The sequence below is a fragment of the Solanum stenotomum genome, chromosome 12 (assembly GCF_019186545.1).
Source record: "Solanum stenotomum isolate F172 chromosome 12, ASM1918654v1, whole genome shotgun sequence".
In the NCBI taxonomy this organism is placed as follows: Eukaryota; Viridiplantae; Streptophyta; class Magnoliopsida; order Solanales; family Solanaceae; genus Solanum; species Solanum stenotomum.
Genome location: NC_064293.1, coordinates 5,749,273 through 5,766,063, shown reverse-complemented (window position 1 = coordinate 5,766,063; position 16,791 = coordinate 5,749,273). Strand labels below are relative to the sequence as shown.

General features: G+C 33.4%; 1 protein-coding gene and 1 long non-coding RNA gene across 4 annotated transcripts in view; one reads left to right on the top strand and one right to left on the bottom strand.

Moving 5' to 3' along the window:
• Window positions 1–9,537: 9,537 nt before the first annotated feature.
• LOC125848481 (uncharacterized) lies at window positions 9,538–12,600 on the bottom strand. The gene is made up of 5 exons (XR_007444519.1): window positions 12,462–12,600; window positions 11,422–11,491; window positions 11,159–11,265; window positions 9,949–10,030; window positions 9,538–9,855 (listed from the first exon to the last, which is right to left on the bottom strand). It is a non-coding gene; the product is annotated as an uncharacterized LOC125848481 (long non-coding RNA).
• Window positions 12,601–13,176: 576 nt separating this feature from the next.
• LOC125848474 (uncharacterized) overlaps window positions 13,177–16,791 on the top strand; it is a 9,973-nt gene continuing 6,358 nt past the window's right edge. Inside the window, exons 1-3 of one of the 3 annotated variants that reach the window (XM_049528337.1) lie at window positions 13,177–13,266; window positions 13,934–14,799; window positions 16,269–16,457. In XM_049528337.1, the coding sequence (XP_049384294.1) occupies window positions 14,083–14,799; window positions 16,269–16,457 (906 nt within the window). In that variant the 5' untranslated portion in view covers window positions 13,177–13,266; window positions 13,934–14,082. Of the gene's footprint in view, window positions 13,267–13,839; window positions 14,800–16,268; window positions 16,458–16,791 lie in introns of those variants that run through there. The other 2 variants (XM_049528338.1, XM_049528339.1) reach the window with 2 other exon arrangements.

The window sequence follows — 16,791 nt, the reverse complement described above, 5'->3', positions numbered from 1 at the left end:
CATCAGAATTGGCAGCGATACATCGAGTGTTCCATAGTTCATTGTTGAAGAAGTGTATGGGCGCTCCTTCACTTATCATACCGACCGAATACATTGGTATTAAGGATAGCTTATCTTATGAGGAGATTCCCAGATTCTGGATTGTCAGGTTCTCAAGTTGAGAACCAAGGAAGTAGCATCAATCAATGTCTTATAGAGAAATCAGTTTGTTGAGAAAGCTACTTGGGAGGCTAAGGAGGATATGAAGAAGAGATATCCACATCTCTTTGAGTCTGGAGAAATTCCAAATTAAGGTGCTAATCCTTTTCTTGGCATTTGTTTTAGTTGAAATGTTGTGTTACTTAGCATATTGAGTGTTTGAACTGGGTGTTAGATATTACCACCCTTAGTCTACTTAGAGTAATCTCATTCGAGGATGAATGTTCTCAAGGGGGAGATATTGTAACACCTCGGTATTTGAAAGAGCTAAAAGCATAAAGAACTAAATTGGAAATAGGAAAATCTGAAATTTTGCAAGTTAGGCATAGGTTATGAGTTTTGGGTCAACTTCAAATGATCATAACTTTCAGTACAAGATGAGTTAGGTGGCCCGTAAGATATCAAATAAAAGGTCTTGGAATCCTCTTTCCAACGCCACCTAGTTTGCTAATATTCAAGCTTGTATGAGGGAGATATGCCCATTTGAAGTCAAGTAGTCTATTTAAGGAAAGTTACCCGAATATATGAGGGGTATTTTGGTCTTTTTCTTACCCAATCAGATTAATTCGATTTTTAGTAATATTTTGGAAGTCAAATCTGATTTGGGTCAGTTTTCATAAATCAAAATACACTTATGGTTTTGAGAGGAGTTCAAGAAGAGGAGAAAAGTTCAAGGCGTTCGTCAGATCTTTGAGTTTTGTTGTGGATTTCGCCAAGGGCTTGATCCCTAAGAGGTATGTCAGTTCTCATAGTATTGGGTTCATTCCCCCACATGCCAATCATGTTAATTATTTCGGTGCAAATTCGTTTTTAAAGTTAAGGATTTGAGTTCTGGTTGAATTTTCTTGAAATACATTTCATAATCTTGATTGTTGGGATTTCAATGAGTTCTTGAGATAAGTGTTAGTGTTTTGAGGGTTGTTTCAAGTAGATTATCGTATACATACATTGAATATTTGATTCTAAGTGATTGGGAAAAACCATTCAATTCTAGTCAAATTAAGGTCAAAAAACAAGTAGAAAAAATCGTTGAAATTGCCTGAAAGAATGGTGGCGCGGCGCGCCATGGATACGCCAGTAGGGCTGGCATGGCGCTCTAGCAGAGTGCCATAAATGGGTCTCTGAACTTAGTGGTTGGCACCCCGCGCCAGCAGTGCACCCGGGTCGTCTACCCCCACCTTTTTTCCGTCATTTTACCCGTCTAAGTTCTCCAAAAGTGTACCTTCACTCCTTATTGAATCTAACTACTTCCAAACATCTAGAAATCATTCACAATCTGAATCTTAACCTTGAATTCAAATTCAAGGTAGTGCTAAGAGTCAAGTCTTGAGATTTCTTCGAGTCATTTTAAGAAGTTTTTTCACAAATTGTTTTTAAACTTGTTTTAAGACTTGAGAATAGAGTTGAGAAAGAGTAAGAGCTGAGTTAATTTTCTTTAAAATGATATATGGGAACTAAGTATTCCCAAGAGAAATGTTTTGACATTTAAGAAAAGAGGAAACATCGATTTCCAAAGAGTTCATGAACAGTTTTCAGTATTATCTCTTTTTAGAGAAACCTTTTGAGTAATAATCTCAAAGTTAAGGAAGAGGAAATGTTTTCTTTAAAAAATAATGAGCTAACTATATTTTGGGAGTAGTATTGAGCACCGATATGGGGGAGAGTTCTAACACCTCACAATCCCAATAAACCATGAAGCCAACATGGGTAGAAAAGGGGTCATACTTTTTAGATGATTCTTTTATTGCTTTTTAGTATAGACTAGTGGATCCACTCAGTTAATAAATTCTATACCCCGGCAAAGTATAGGACAGTTCTGGCAGTGTGAGCTAGACGTTGTATCATCACATAGCTCATAGTGATGGTTGCCGGTTAGAGAATCTCCCAAACAGAGTTTACTTTGTATTTTTGCATACAAATTGAGTTATATTGTATTTTCCAATACATTGAGTTATCATCTACTATTTTAAAAGCTTTTCTTTATATTGCATTACCGTTATTGCTTTATATTGAAATGAGTTGAGTTGAGACGAGGTAAGTTGTTTCTTCAGTTCCAATTCAAGCTTATGTCTTGTTTTAGATTTCCCCTCACATGCTCGTGCATTCCATGTACTGACGCCATTTGGCCTGCATCTTTTATGATGCAAATACAGGTAATTAGGATCAGCATCCAACGCTTCATTGATCCAGTTGAGTTCTAGAGTTGTTTGGTGAGTCTCCTTGCTTCCAAAGGATCCCTTCTTTATATTTTTCCAGTATTTCAGCTTGTTAGGGTGATCAGGGGTCTTTTCCCGACATTCCTCATAGTATTAGAGGCTTCATAGATAGATAGACAGTAGTTCATGAGTCTTTTCATTTTCAGTATTTTATGTTGAGACTTGAGTTGCCTCTTTGTCTAGTTGAATGTTTATTTTCAAAACATTCTAAGTTTATCTTTTGAGATAGTTGAGTAAAGTTTATCTTTTAAGTTATCTTATTTATGAGAAAGTCTTCGCCTAAGAGTTAAGCCAGACCAAGGATTCGCTTGGAGCCAGGAATTGTTCTCGAGTACCGGCCATGCACAGGATCGGGGAGTGACAATGGGAGATTTCACGCTCAATTCAAGGCTATTTCGAAGATATTTTGAGATTTCATCTCATGAGTAAGACTTTTAACTCTAATACGTCAAAATTACACCTCTCAATAAAGTATATATTTGTTTAAATATAGAACCCAAAAAGATTGTGGTTTAATCCCACAAAGAATATGGTGAGAATATTACTCGTAGGTGTAACCAGAACAAATAGTCTTTATTTCTAACAATAATTGTAGAAAGTAAAATTTAATATACTTGATTTTATGATTTCTAAGTAACTAAAACCTTGTTGTTACCAATAAGAATGCACAAGTAAGGTTGTGGATTCTCCTTATAGGTCGTAACTTTGATTTAGTTACTTAGAAGAAATTCTTATCAAATAATCTTCATGTAAAACAACAACTTTCTTAAGTACAACTAGAGTCCTTTTGGTCTGTATGGAAGATATCACTCTAATTCCTGGCGGCACTTGAGTACTACTTTAATAACTATTAATCTTGGTCTCAAGTAGATTATTACCATAGGTTTCAAATCCTTAGATAGAACACAAGTTCCAAATCCATGTGTTAGTTCTATTTCCTAATCTTAACTTCTTTCCCAATCAAGTAAAGAATACATGCATGTTCTAATATGTTTAATTCTTTTTCCTAATCTTAACTATCTCATTGTTACTCCACTTTTAGAGTTCCACAACACTAACTATGGGGTTAATTATGTATAGCAAGTGTAGAAACTGAATTATAAATTAAAAAATCATGCTTGCAATACTGAATCAAGAACCAAAAGTTTTCTTTTAATACTCACAATCAGTGAATGAAACCACACGCGTATTCTTTTGTTCAAAAAATGCTCAAGCTTCAAGAAAACCCAAAAAACTCAATATTCAAGAACTCTTAATAAAAACCTAAAATTAGGTATTTATAGTTTTTAAAAATTATAAAGTGAAATTCGAACTAAAATAAATTTTCGCAAATGAGATATGTCAGCGCATTCCTTGTTGTGGTCGCAATTGCCTTGTTGCATCGCCATTGCATCGTGATTCCTCGTGTCCAACTTGTACTAAGTGGTTGATGATATGTGGCTCACATCTGGAGTTGTGATTACATCGCATCATTGCATGACTAGAGTTTTTAACAACCATCATTCCTCGAATTATGGTCAGTGAACTGGCGATGCGGTACCGCATGTGGGCATGCGATCACATCACTTCCTCCACATCAATATCAATTTATTACAATCAACTTCTAGATCAATTACAACTCCCTTTTTTTCCTCTCTTTTTTTGGTTCACCCTAGACACCTATAAATCATAAAAACTTGTATTTTGGGGCTAGAACGTCATAACTATCAGCTTTCTTTATTTGAAAAAACACAATAATATAAGCTTAAGGATAAGTATGTAAATCACCAACTTATTAAAAACCCAAAACTTAAGCTATTGTTTGTCATTAAACAAGATAAAACTTCAGCATCACAATACTCAAACTTGACTCATCTATCTAACACATAACTTGACTTGATACCCACGCTTAATCGTAGAGGCCACTAATTATGACATGACAGTTATCAAACTTATCTATTAGTCATTCAGACAACACCTTACTTTATGAAAATTAATAAATAATAATAATTGTTACTGCTCTTTCTAATGTGCCAACTCACAAAGAGGATCCCCATCAGAATAGTGTGACAACACGTGGAGGTGCAAGATACAAACTGAAATACATACTCTCAGAAAGAACATTCTCGCGCACACATGCAGTACCATAAACTTTCCTATCATGTATTTCTCCACTAATTTTGACACACAACATGTAGGATCAACTAGGACTTGTGGATATGGATAATGAAAGATTGAAAACAAAAGAATTGATTTCTTTAGACATAATCATCTATTACTTAAGCTTTTCACCACCCTAATTTCTTCATTTCACCATTACTTTCCTAGTTTCTTCTCTTTTGCGTACCAAGTGCTCCATCCTCTCACATGTACAAACACATTTTTTTTATTCTTTTAGGAGGGAGATCACATTGTATTCTCTTTGGCTACTCCACACCCTTTATCATTAGACTTACAAACTTATGATTTAAACCTAGATTTGCATTTTCAGCCCATCCACCCCCTAAACTTTGATTTTTAGCCTAGTGTGTTGTTAATATGCTTCTTAATAAGCCAGAGACCCCCTTTTTTATTATTATTCTTTTGCTTGTACACCAATTTAGGGGCTACGGGACCCAAATTTTAAGACTCAAGATACAATTTACGACAGTCTTTGATCTAGCCGAGCTGGTACAAAATATCCGACTTTAGAGCTTGATGCAGTTAAACTTTGCCCTATTTCAAGGTTGTTGCTAAGCAACATTTTCTGATGATGGTGAAGAGTATAAGACATTTATCTATTATTAATATTTAATTAATTAAATATTTTTAATACTTTAATTTAATGTAGGGGGAAAATGGTAATCCAACTTTGAGGTTAGGATGTTCCCACTTTTAATAATATATGATATGATGATATGATGATTATTATCAAAACAAATATTCTTCTCTATTCGAAAGCATTTTTTTTGTAAATGTTAATTTTCAGGTTTGATAAAAGTGGGAACTTTACTTAATTTTACAATGAAATATTCAATTATTATTTTAGGTTAGGTTAAGAATTTACAAGAAAAAAATGAATATACAATTGTACATCACAACATTGACATAAAATTGGTTAGGACGTATTAGGAAGATGAAAAATTTTACAATGGTAGAGGCACAACCAACAATAGTTGAGTGAGGATCCATTAGTTGTCTGACATTAAGATAATGAGCCCATTTATTTACCTTTTTACCATCTCTCTTCCACGTATCCCTCTTTTCTTTCATTTTCTTATTTTTATTCCTAATAAATATTTCGTAATTCATTTTCTTAAGTAGTTGATATATTTAATTAAAATATTAATAAATATCTTTCTTGTAATAATAACTGAAAACATAAATAATCTTATTATCCAACATTTTTAATAACATCAAATTAACTCAAAATAATTATTGTCTTTACAAAATAAAAAATTGTATGGAATCGATTAATTCTTGAAAAATAAATTAAGCATTTCAAATTTTAATACAAAATAGATTTCGCTCTATGAACCGTCTCACCCCATGTAATTTTTTCAAAAAAAAAAATGTTTATGAATTTGTCCTCCCCCCCCCCCCCCTTCGGTCATGTTCAGCCCCGTTGTCAATCTTATTTTTAAATATGGTTATGTTGAAAAAAATATCTATAACTTTTTTTTAAGAAAAAATACAAAAATATAATTTTATCTAATTGGTTTGTATGCTAAAGTAAATTAGTTTTTATTTTGAGTTTATATGATTCTACTAAAAGATATTAAACAATGAACTTATTTGTAATGTATTTGAGAATTGGATATTTATTAAGAGTAAAAAAATAAGAAAATGAAAGAAAAGATAAGTGGTGAACAACATGTGAAAAGTAAAAAAAATAAAAATAGGCCCACTATTCAAGTGTAAAAAAATACTAATAGAACCTCACACAATTATTGGTTGTTGTATATCTACTATGATAAAATAAATTTGTATGTAATTGAAAATTAACGTATAACGTTAAAAGATATTTGACTATTTTCTCAACACATTACTACATATTAAAAGAGTCTATAAGCAGGCATGTCTTCGTCAACATGCCTGCTTGTATGATGAAGGGTAATTTTGGTATTTTATATGTTTTGTTCTTCAAAAAAGAGTATTTTGCCTCTTTAAACTTGTACTTTCTGTTGTTAGACGAAAAATCCACCAATTATTAACATATTGACTCATATGTCCCTAGAAGATTCATACTAACCAATTTAGTCTATAGATTGTCATGTTGTGTCATTTATTCTAACTTTTTAGAAACATTTATCCTATTCAAGTAAATTATTAATACTTCTTCTATGAAAAATATTAAAGGACATAATTTAAATCATAATTCATTATTGTCTTTTATAAAATTATAAATATAACTTTGTAAATAGTGTAATTTATCTCTAAGAAAACATGAAACTATAAATGAAAGCACAAATAAGGAAAAATTCAAACATTCATCTTCAACTTTGAACGATTCAATTATTTTGAACAATGAAAAAAGCCTAAAAAAATTACTTATTATGAAATAGAGGGAGTAATTGGTGTTTCATTTTAATTTAATTATCTTACTTTCTTATATATTTTGTTATATATTTTAACATTATATAAGAAATTTTATTAAAAAATTACGTAAAAACAATCACATAATTAATAATTTAAAATATTCAAAAACCATATAAACATTTGATGGACTTTACATTTCATTGTGCCACATAAATTGAGATTGAGTGTCACAACCCAGACCGTCGTGATTGGCACCCACACAGACCCTCCAGTGGGAGAACCAGTACTTCAACCCAAACAAACAAATTTTATGAAAACTAAACCATTTAAGAATATGGAAGCAAGTTTAAATGACTATAAAAATAGAGTCCCCATAAACTCCAAGGTTTTAACAAACAACTAACCAAACTAATGCGGAAGAACAACCCCTAGAACCTGAAAGCATTGTACCAAAACTCTACTAACGACAAGTCTAAGAACAAGGGGTACAACCCCGAAACTAACAACACCTTAAACAATAATCTGAGTCCAAAAAGAGTGGACTTAAACAAGAGAGACTCATGGCATCCTGAAAGAACTGACTCACCCTTGAATCCGGTCACACTCAATAGTCACCTAGCTAAGGTTTATCAATAGCCGCCTGAAGATGCCCTGTACTCAACAAAGAACAAGCAAGTGCAGTATCAGTATACAACCACAGTGTACTGGTAGGATCACGCGGCTATCCTAAAAGTGAAACACATGCAAGTAATCACAACATTATAAAAACAAGCATATACCGAACATATACAATATTAGTCATCTTTTCAGGATCAACGTAGCATCACACGTTCTAAATAATACACATTGGTTATCAATTTAGAGCAACATACAGTCTTCCAATATCAATCATCATTAGATATAAACGTAATCATCACAAGTAGATACACAACACAATTCAATAGTCCTCTCACGGAACCCAATTTAATGGTCCTCTCATGGAACCCATACCCAAACTATTAGTATACCAGAATGTGGTACCCGATCCAATGTTTATGCTGAAACGTGGCAATCGATCCCATATTTATATCGGAACGTGGCAATCGATCCCAGTTAATGTGTCGAATCGTGACACCCGCCCATTCAACAAACCACAATCACAATCACAATGTATATTCTCACAATCATACAACAAAAGGTGATTCATGGTATACAATTATTCGTTCATACTCATTTACATAAGGTGTGATCAATAATGCAACATTCACATACATACATGCAATACAATAAAGCAATTACAAATATATATCACACAAACATGAAATTACAACCATCACTACCTCGAAACAAGCTTGAAACCCTAAGAAACTTGATCCTTTCCTTTCCGAATTTGTTTCGCTTGTTCTTGGTCTATAAACAATCAATATAATACGGTAATCAATAAACAATCACTAATTACCCGAATTACTAACAATTCTATGAACCCTAGATCAAACCCATGATCCTAATTATCCAAATTACGGTTGTTTCCACCAGANCCGAATTTGTTTCGCTTGTTCTTGGTCTATAAACAATCAATATAATACGGTAATCAATAAACAATCACTAATTACCCGAATTACTAACAATTCTATGAACCCTAGATCAAACCCATGATCCTAATTATCCAAATTACGGTTGTTTCCACCAGAAAATCTATAACAAAACCCTCCCCCATCAACATTCACCCATTCTATTACTTTCTACGGATTGAAAAACGGATTCGGGGAGTGAAAATCTTACCTTTAGCCTCAAGAATGGTGAAAACGAGTAGGAGTCACCTGGGGTTCGTTCAGCTCTAAAAAATGAAACGTGCCAAATAAGGTCATTTAGGGTTTATTTAAGACTTTAAGTCGCGTTGAACCCGCCACAGTGGCCCTCACCCCGTTGCAGCAGCCCTGCCAGAGCGACACCAATCCTGCTAAAGCGGCTTGCACGGAACCAGTGAGCTATTTAAAGAATTCCAATACCCCCATTTCACAACACATCTCTAACCAACGACGATCAGAAAATACCTTTTACGCTAAGATCGATTCCTAGAGTTCTACTAGCCCGTTCAATTCCATAAAATCGTACGGATTCTTTAACGAGTTATCTAACTACTCATGTAATCAAAATCATAATTAACTCACTCGGTTGCTACCATATTTCCCTACACCTTAAAGACTCCAATTTCATCCAAATCTGGACTAGATTGGGAAAATCCAATTACTACGAAAAAGTTTTTCGGCCCCAAATTCTTTCACCATTGGCTTTTCCATAATGACGAAAATCAGGTCGTTACATCGAAAGAGTAACATCTATTATTTGTAAATAACGTAAAAAATACTACAAGTTATAAATAATTAACAATTTAAAATATTTTTAAAAAATACCTAACTCTTCAAATTTCATCAATATTACATAAATTGAAAAATAAACAATAATATATATTGGATCCGTGCTGACACGGGCACCAATATCTAATATTAATATAATATGATATAATACGTTATAGAAAAATATGAAGTTGACTACTTAAGTATAACTTTAGCATATCTAAAATACTAGACAAACGTTGCTCGTGCGCGCACGGGCCCAATATATATGACGCCAACAATAGTTCGAAAATACTTGTAAGGAAACAGCTAAAAAAATAGAACAAAGTAGTTGTTGAAGAACATTTCATGGTAAACGACTACACACATTCTATATGCATTGCGCTTATGATTGCACAATTTATATATGTATTTACATAATTAAGCTGATATTGCAAAATGTAAAATAGCAAATGCAGAGTCTATATTTACATATTTATAGAAGCTGATATCCCTAAAGGTGAAATAGTAAAGCGTCCCATTACTACTTTGGTGGTAGTCATCTTGATTTTCTTAATTATCATTGCAACTTTGTGATGCATGATTGACAAAATAGATGTTGAGATTTCCTATTGGAATAGGAGAAAACGTCTTAGCAATGGATGTAGAGTATAGTAGCAATAGTATAATAGCAATAGTGTGGGACTGGATGTGTTATGTACCTTTTTAAAGGGTTGGACATCATTCTTCAACCCAACTTTTAAAAAAAACTAGTGCAAGGACCCAAGGTAGTAGCTAAAATTTCTGGTAAAACAGATTAGATGAATAAATGATGGAGAAAAGAGAGTACACATCTATAAACAAACAAATGAGAGGAATAAATTATATGAGGAAAGAAAGTAGACATTTATAAACATAATACACACTAATATATTAGATAGAGGCCCTGACTCTATCCAAACAGAACATAATACATGAAGACCGCCATTAACATAAATCACAAATTTGAATGATCCAAATTGAAAGAGGGCCAAGCAGAAAGGTCCGGAACCATGTTATAGTAAATGGATGAAAATTTTGAAATTAAGAGTTAAGGAGGGGATGAAAGAAAAACTGCACACATGAACGATCCATGTATGATTGACTCAGAATTAATAAATATCAATACCAATATCAATAATGGAGTCATTTGAGGGATTTACACAAGGGCTTTGAGGCTATCCAAAAGGGTTCTCCTTTGGAAAACTCCATCTGTACAAAAAATCAACAAAGACCTTGAGGTAATTATAATTTTTTTTTAAATAAACTACTAATAGTCAAGAACACACATCGTAGTCTAGGATCTGGCAATCCGCAAAAAAATAATACAACAAACTTGAGGATTCCCGAACAATAGAAGCAACGGGAAAGGGTAACATATTGATACTTAATTTTCTTTAAGTAATCATAACAAAAAAAGAGTTGCAAAGCAAACTAAAGTAATGAAACCTAATAGCGGAGAAGAATTTCATTAATAATTGTCCGTTTTGATCCCTTGGGACAACTCGATGAATTTAGTAGATCGTTTTAGGAGGCTCCATATCTACAAACTAATAACAACTTATCTCATAAAATTAAAACAAATTTGAGGCAATAAGCTTGCAAAAAGTGGCAACATAAAACACTCAAGAAAGCAATATATCAGAATTGAGAGTGTCTTAAATGATTGAATGTGGTAAGATAAAGTATAATTGGCTCAAGAGAGAAGAATGAAGTTTAGAACTCCAACAAGTAAAAATCAAACTAAATGAGTAATCAGAAAAATACTAAGTATGCATGAATAAATTGGGATGGAAATACTAACAAATACTCATTACCAACAGTTTTGTATAGTGATGAGCAAAGAATAAAGAAAATTGTACATTCGATAGAGAAAAAAATGAAGAAACTGACCAGAATTGCAGGGCAAACAGAAACAAAGATGATGATAGAGAAATTTTCAAATGCTTTGTTGCGGTGAAACACATAAAACCAAAAGGCAAGTGTCTAATAGTCTCTTACTGCAAAAAGGAAACTCAAGTTAAGGAGAAAACATAGCCATCATCAAGCTGTAATTCAGCGACCTAACATATACTTTAACACGTGTGAACGGAGCACTTCAGAAATCTACAAATTCGATAAGAGCTAAAAATAGCGTGAAAATATTTTTTCCCTACCATCCTCTTTCCACCAAATGATAGAAGAGAGCAAAGATAAATGCTCGAACTCTTATTTCCACTTCGATCCCTACAAAAAAATATTTTATTTCTCTCGACATTCAATAACTTGCCAAAAAAGCTTTAATAAAACAACAATACAAGTACACACATGCAAAAGTTAAATTAGAACGATAAAAGGACACACTGCAATGCAGCATTATGCAGAAACACACAATAAGCAATTACATTTTGTTTTAATGTGTGACCATCTCGCCTAATTAAAGCCTATGTTGTCAGAGAGAGACATTTAATTACTTAATTATGCTTCAAAACGTCAGTCATCTGCAGACCTTTTTCATGGTCCAAGTTCATGGAAATTATTTTTTGATAAGGGTGACGGGGAGATTGGAATCCATGACCTCTTGTCTACTTCGATACCATGATGTAGCGTGTGATCATCTCATCTAAAGCTTAAGTTGTTAGAGAGAACACATATTTAATTACTTAGTTATGTTTCCACGCATTTGAAATTCCAAACATTGATTGAAGACAAATAGACTAAGAGCACTAAATGCAAACATTAAGATATGCGGTTCTTTAGGCAATTTATAGGCATGAAATTTAGCTTGTTAAAATTTTAGAAGAGTGATTCTCTTCTAATCCCACAACATACGGATTCCTTGCTAGTTACTCTCCTCTCTAAATTTCAAGGGTTGCTCTTAGTTTTGCTAGTCCTTTTCATTTGAGTATTGAAATTTTTGGCAAATTTGTAAGTTTATTTTTGCCCTAATTTTGATTCTCTTCGAATTTTGACCAATATAAAAATGAAAACTTTGTAAACCTATATAACAAAACTTCAAATACATAAATAGGAACCCTATCTTCTTTTTCTCCTTTGCTTACTGCAGCTCTTTTCACCCATATATTCGTATTCTTCATTAACATCAAAACTTCGTACACCCATTCAACGAAATATGAAAAACTGAAGAAAACAATGTGAAACTTTAGCATCCATTCAACCAAATAACATAACAGTGAAAAAAATAACAAACAAATACCTTAGAATTGCAGCAACGTGTGAGTGTGAGAAAGTTGAAGATGAAGAAAGCTTTGAGCTTTGGTAGATTGAATGGATTTTGATAAAAGGGACGGAAGTGGGCATGGAGGACACCTATGACCCACGTGTAATGAAGTGGAATCAGGGAAATAAATATAATATGACAAAAATACCCTCATTTAATATGAATATGACTGGAAACAGACATGTTGATACCCAATTCCACTCACACTTCTACTATAGTAGAAATTTTAACATACTCAAAGGTCAAGGCATTATTTTATTAAATTGGATGTGAATGAAAAATAACAAGAAATGCTAAAATTTTGATTGAGAATGGAACAATTATATATTTCATTAGTTTTTTTTTTCTGAACCATATTTCATTCGTTTTAATTTGTTCATACTTCTTTTTATTAATATGCTTTTAGGAAAATGTCTATTTTTTTCGTTTTTGACAACTTTTTAATTCAAACTTTCCAGACATGCTTAAGATCACAAGAGATTTTGATATATTTGACGTATCTTTAATTTATGCCTTTATGACCACATGATTCAAAAATTTGATCTAATTTCTTAAATTCTATATTAAATTAAAATAATATATACAAATTGAAACGTAGAGAGAGTATTGATTTAAATCAGTGTTTATCTAAAATTATATTTTTGAGCATAATAATTATAATTATGTAAGTTAATTAGGCAAAAAACAAAATAAAATTTGTGTTGACTAGGGAATTACTATTATCATCTTAGTGGGTGCCCTCTCCCCTTTCCATAGTTGGACTGGCGACTCCAAAAGATCTGTAAGCAGTTACTGATTTTCTTCTCTCTGGGTTTTGTTGGTCCCTTTATGCTTTCCCCTTCGCTCAAGTTATATACAAATACAGTGTAAAGTCTTCAAAAGATAGCAAAAATTGGGGATTTTTGTAACATTTTTTACTTATTTTGATTTCATTGAGTTTTGACCATGAACTATATGGGACATTCTTTTGGTTAAATTAACTGACAATTTAAAGGAGTTTTTGGCTGACATGTTGTATACTTACACTGGTAATTGGAAATTCTTGTTTGTTAAATGATTGACAAAGTTATCATAAGGAATCTTTTGCAAATATGTGCATAAAGTTTGGGTTTGTTTCAAATTTGGAACTTCCATTGTCGTTTAAAACTTTATGGATGAGTTTGTGGGGAGACAACTGATTGTTGTTAGTACTTTTTTTTTTTTTAATTGTTAGTACTCTTTAGTATCATTATGCATTTTTTCTTTTCGCAATGCCTTGTTTCTTCCTGCAATTTAACTACTATTTTGTATTTGGTATGCTTCTGTATTATTGGGTTGATAGGTGGTGCATGGACTTCTCATGTTTCAATTGCAGGATAAGTAGCAAATATTTGTAATAAATGTACGGAAGTGTAGTTAATCACAAGCTGCATGTCATCTTGACTAGACTCATGGCCCTTGATTCACAGGCATGGCTTGAGGAACATCCTAACAATATGATAATGCAAAATTCAGAAGGTTTTTGTTCATGTAATATCGGGACATTTGGTTCTGGTTTTGCCACTCACTTATGTTGAGAAGACATCACAGGACTTTGTAGTGTTTGCCGCTTTTGTGCATGAAAGTAAATAAGGGTAGCATGAGTGAGGGCCACTCTTCACAAGGCATTAGGGCTAGGAAGACAGAGAGCCAAAGAGTGCACTACCATAAGGATGTCATGCGAGGGAGTGAGCTGTGGACTGATGGACTTATTTGTGCTTTCGAGTTTGTTAGAGGAGACAAGAAATTTGGACCAAAATCTTCTACCAAAGGTTTACCACCTGATGAAATAGATAATGAAATAGTTAAAAGGCCAGTGCGTGCTTATAGATTGGCTGAGGCTCCTGTTCAAAGAACCAACGGGAACAGTTTGCTGGATTCTACCTCTCTTGTTGAGTTGAGAGAACATGAGATTTCTCCTGCGGATGGCAAGATGGATAACCAAACCTCTCCTGGACAGAAGCTTTATAATTTGGAAAAAATTGGAGGGAGCCATTGGAGGCCTATTGGTTGGGCTAGGATTTCTGAACTTATCCAAACTGTTCAAGCAGATTTTGGATGGTCCACCCAGCAGTTTGATCTCATTGATGATGGAGATGATCTCACTGTTGCAGATTTAGCCGCTCCCTACTGGGAGCATCCAGCTGGACCTATTTGGTGGTGCCATGTGACTGCTGGTCATCCTTCTGTAGATGCATGGCTCAGTAATGCCCCGTGGTTACATCCCGCAATTAGTGTTGCCTTAAGAGATGAAGGTCGGCTAATAAGTGAAAAGATGAAACACCTCTTGTATGAGGTAATCTTCTAAGCTTACTGTGTTAGATTTATTTTTGTTGATATCTTCACATTCTTGACAAGATTGACCTTTAGTAGTTTATTTTTTTCTTAACATGTGACAATATGCTTATATATATGTTCATGCTTTGTGTATGACATGTAGAGGTCTTCCTCTTTGAAACCAATGCAAGGGACATGATAATTATTTGTAATATCCAGTTAAGCTACCTGACAAAATTTTGTATTCTGTATCTTGGACCATTGGTTATAGGAGAGTGATAAGTTCTGTTACCATAGAACATTTTTGTTGCTATTGCAGGTGAACTAATCTTTCTTAATGACTAGTGGATTTCATTTGACAATTGTATATACTGATAAGAAAGTCAGTAATTTGATCTATGCTAAATCTGGCACCAATTTTATATCCAAGGCAATCATAATGTTATCTGTGGTAAATTAATAATCTTTGAAATGCGATTAAGGTGAATGATTATGTACTTTGATAAGTATACTGTTTGCATCTTCATTTCATCCTCGATATTGAAAACTGACTACTCCCCGTCCCAATTTATGTGAAGGTGTCGATTGGGCACAAAGCTTAAGAACGGAAGAAATATTTTTTGAAACTTGTGGTCTAAACCAAGGCACATATGTTTATGTGGCTTCAAACCATCTCGTTAAGGGTAAAGTGAAAAGTTTAAAGTTAAATTGTTACTAAATATAGAAAAATGACATTTTTTATAGGACTGACTAAAAAGAAAAGAGCGTCATATAAATTGTGATGGAGGGAGTATTACATATGGATTTTCTCAACCATTCAGTTGTGACTATTGTAATTAGTGATTGAGTTAACATGTATGTTTCTAACCATATTGGATATTATTTTATTAATTAACTTCCCGTGACATTCCTTTTCAATTGTTGAAGTGTGTGACCATCTCACACCCCCCTCACGTGCAGGCCTGATTCTTTTACATGGGCCAAGAACGTGGAATTCTTTTTACTTTGGGTGGCGGTGAGATTCGATCACAGGGCCTCTGCCTGCTCTGATACCTAGTTAAAGTTTGTGACCATCTCATCTAAAAGCTTAAGCTGTTAGAGAGGGACACTTTTTATTATTTAATTATATTCTCAGTACGCCCTCTCACACGTGGACCTGATTCTTTTTTCAAGGCCAAGCACGTAATAAAATTAATTTAACAGTTTTAGTTTTAACTATTGGATTTGCATTAAGTAATATACCTAATAGAATTCAAAATTTCTTTTCTGCTTCATGCCTCTTCTTCTTGTCATTGTGAACTGAGGATGTAAAGAGATAATAATCTTTTTTCTGAAAACTGGATGTAAAGAGATAATAATCTCATTTGTATCAGTGACAACTGATTGCCTAATATCATAATATAAAAAGCTAAAATAAAAAGGAATGCTTCTTTCTGCTTTCAGAGATGAAGTCATATTGCCATTTTAACACAGGTTGGATTTTATTAGGTCCCAGTAAGGGTGGCGGAAGGGCTGTTATTTGAGCTGTTGGGCCAATCTGCTGGTGATCCATATATTGACGAAGATGACATCCCTGTTGTAATTCGTTCTTGGCAAGCACAGAACTTTTTAGTTACGGCTTTGCACGTGAAAGGATCAGCAGAAAACCTCAATGTTTTGGGTATCACAGAAGTTCAGGTCATCCTTTCTATAGATGCTAAACATTTCCCTTGCTCACGACTTTATATGTTGGTGCAATTGGTCATTTATGCTTGTTCAATTTTACATCCTTCTTATCTCTGTTAGAATAGAAATAAGTATTTCCTACTTAGAATAGAAATAGGAATAGGAATAGGAATAGGAATAAGAATAGGAATCCTAGTTGGAAAAGGATTCCAATGTAGTGTCTATAAATAGGGTCTCAATGTAACTATTTAGATACACAATTCAATAATATTTTTCGTATATATTTCGCACATGGTATCAGAGCATTGGTGAGAACAAACAAGTCACCGTATGTCTATGTCAATTT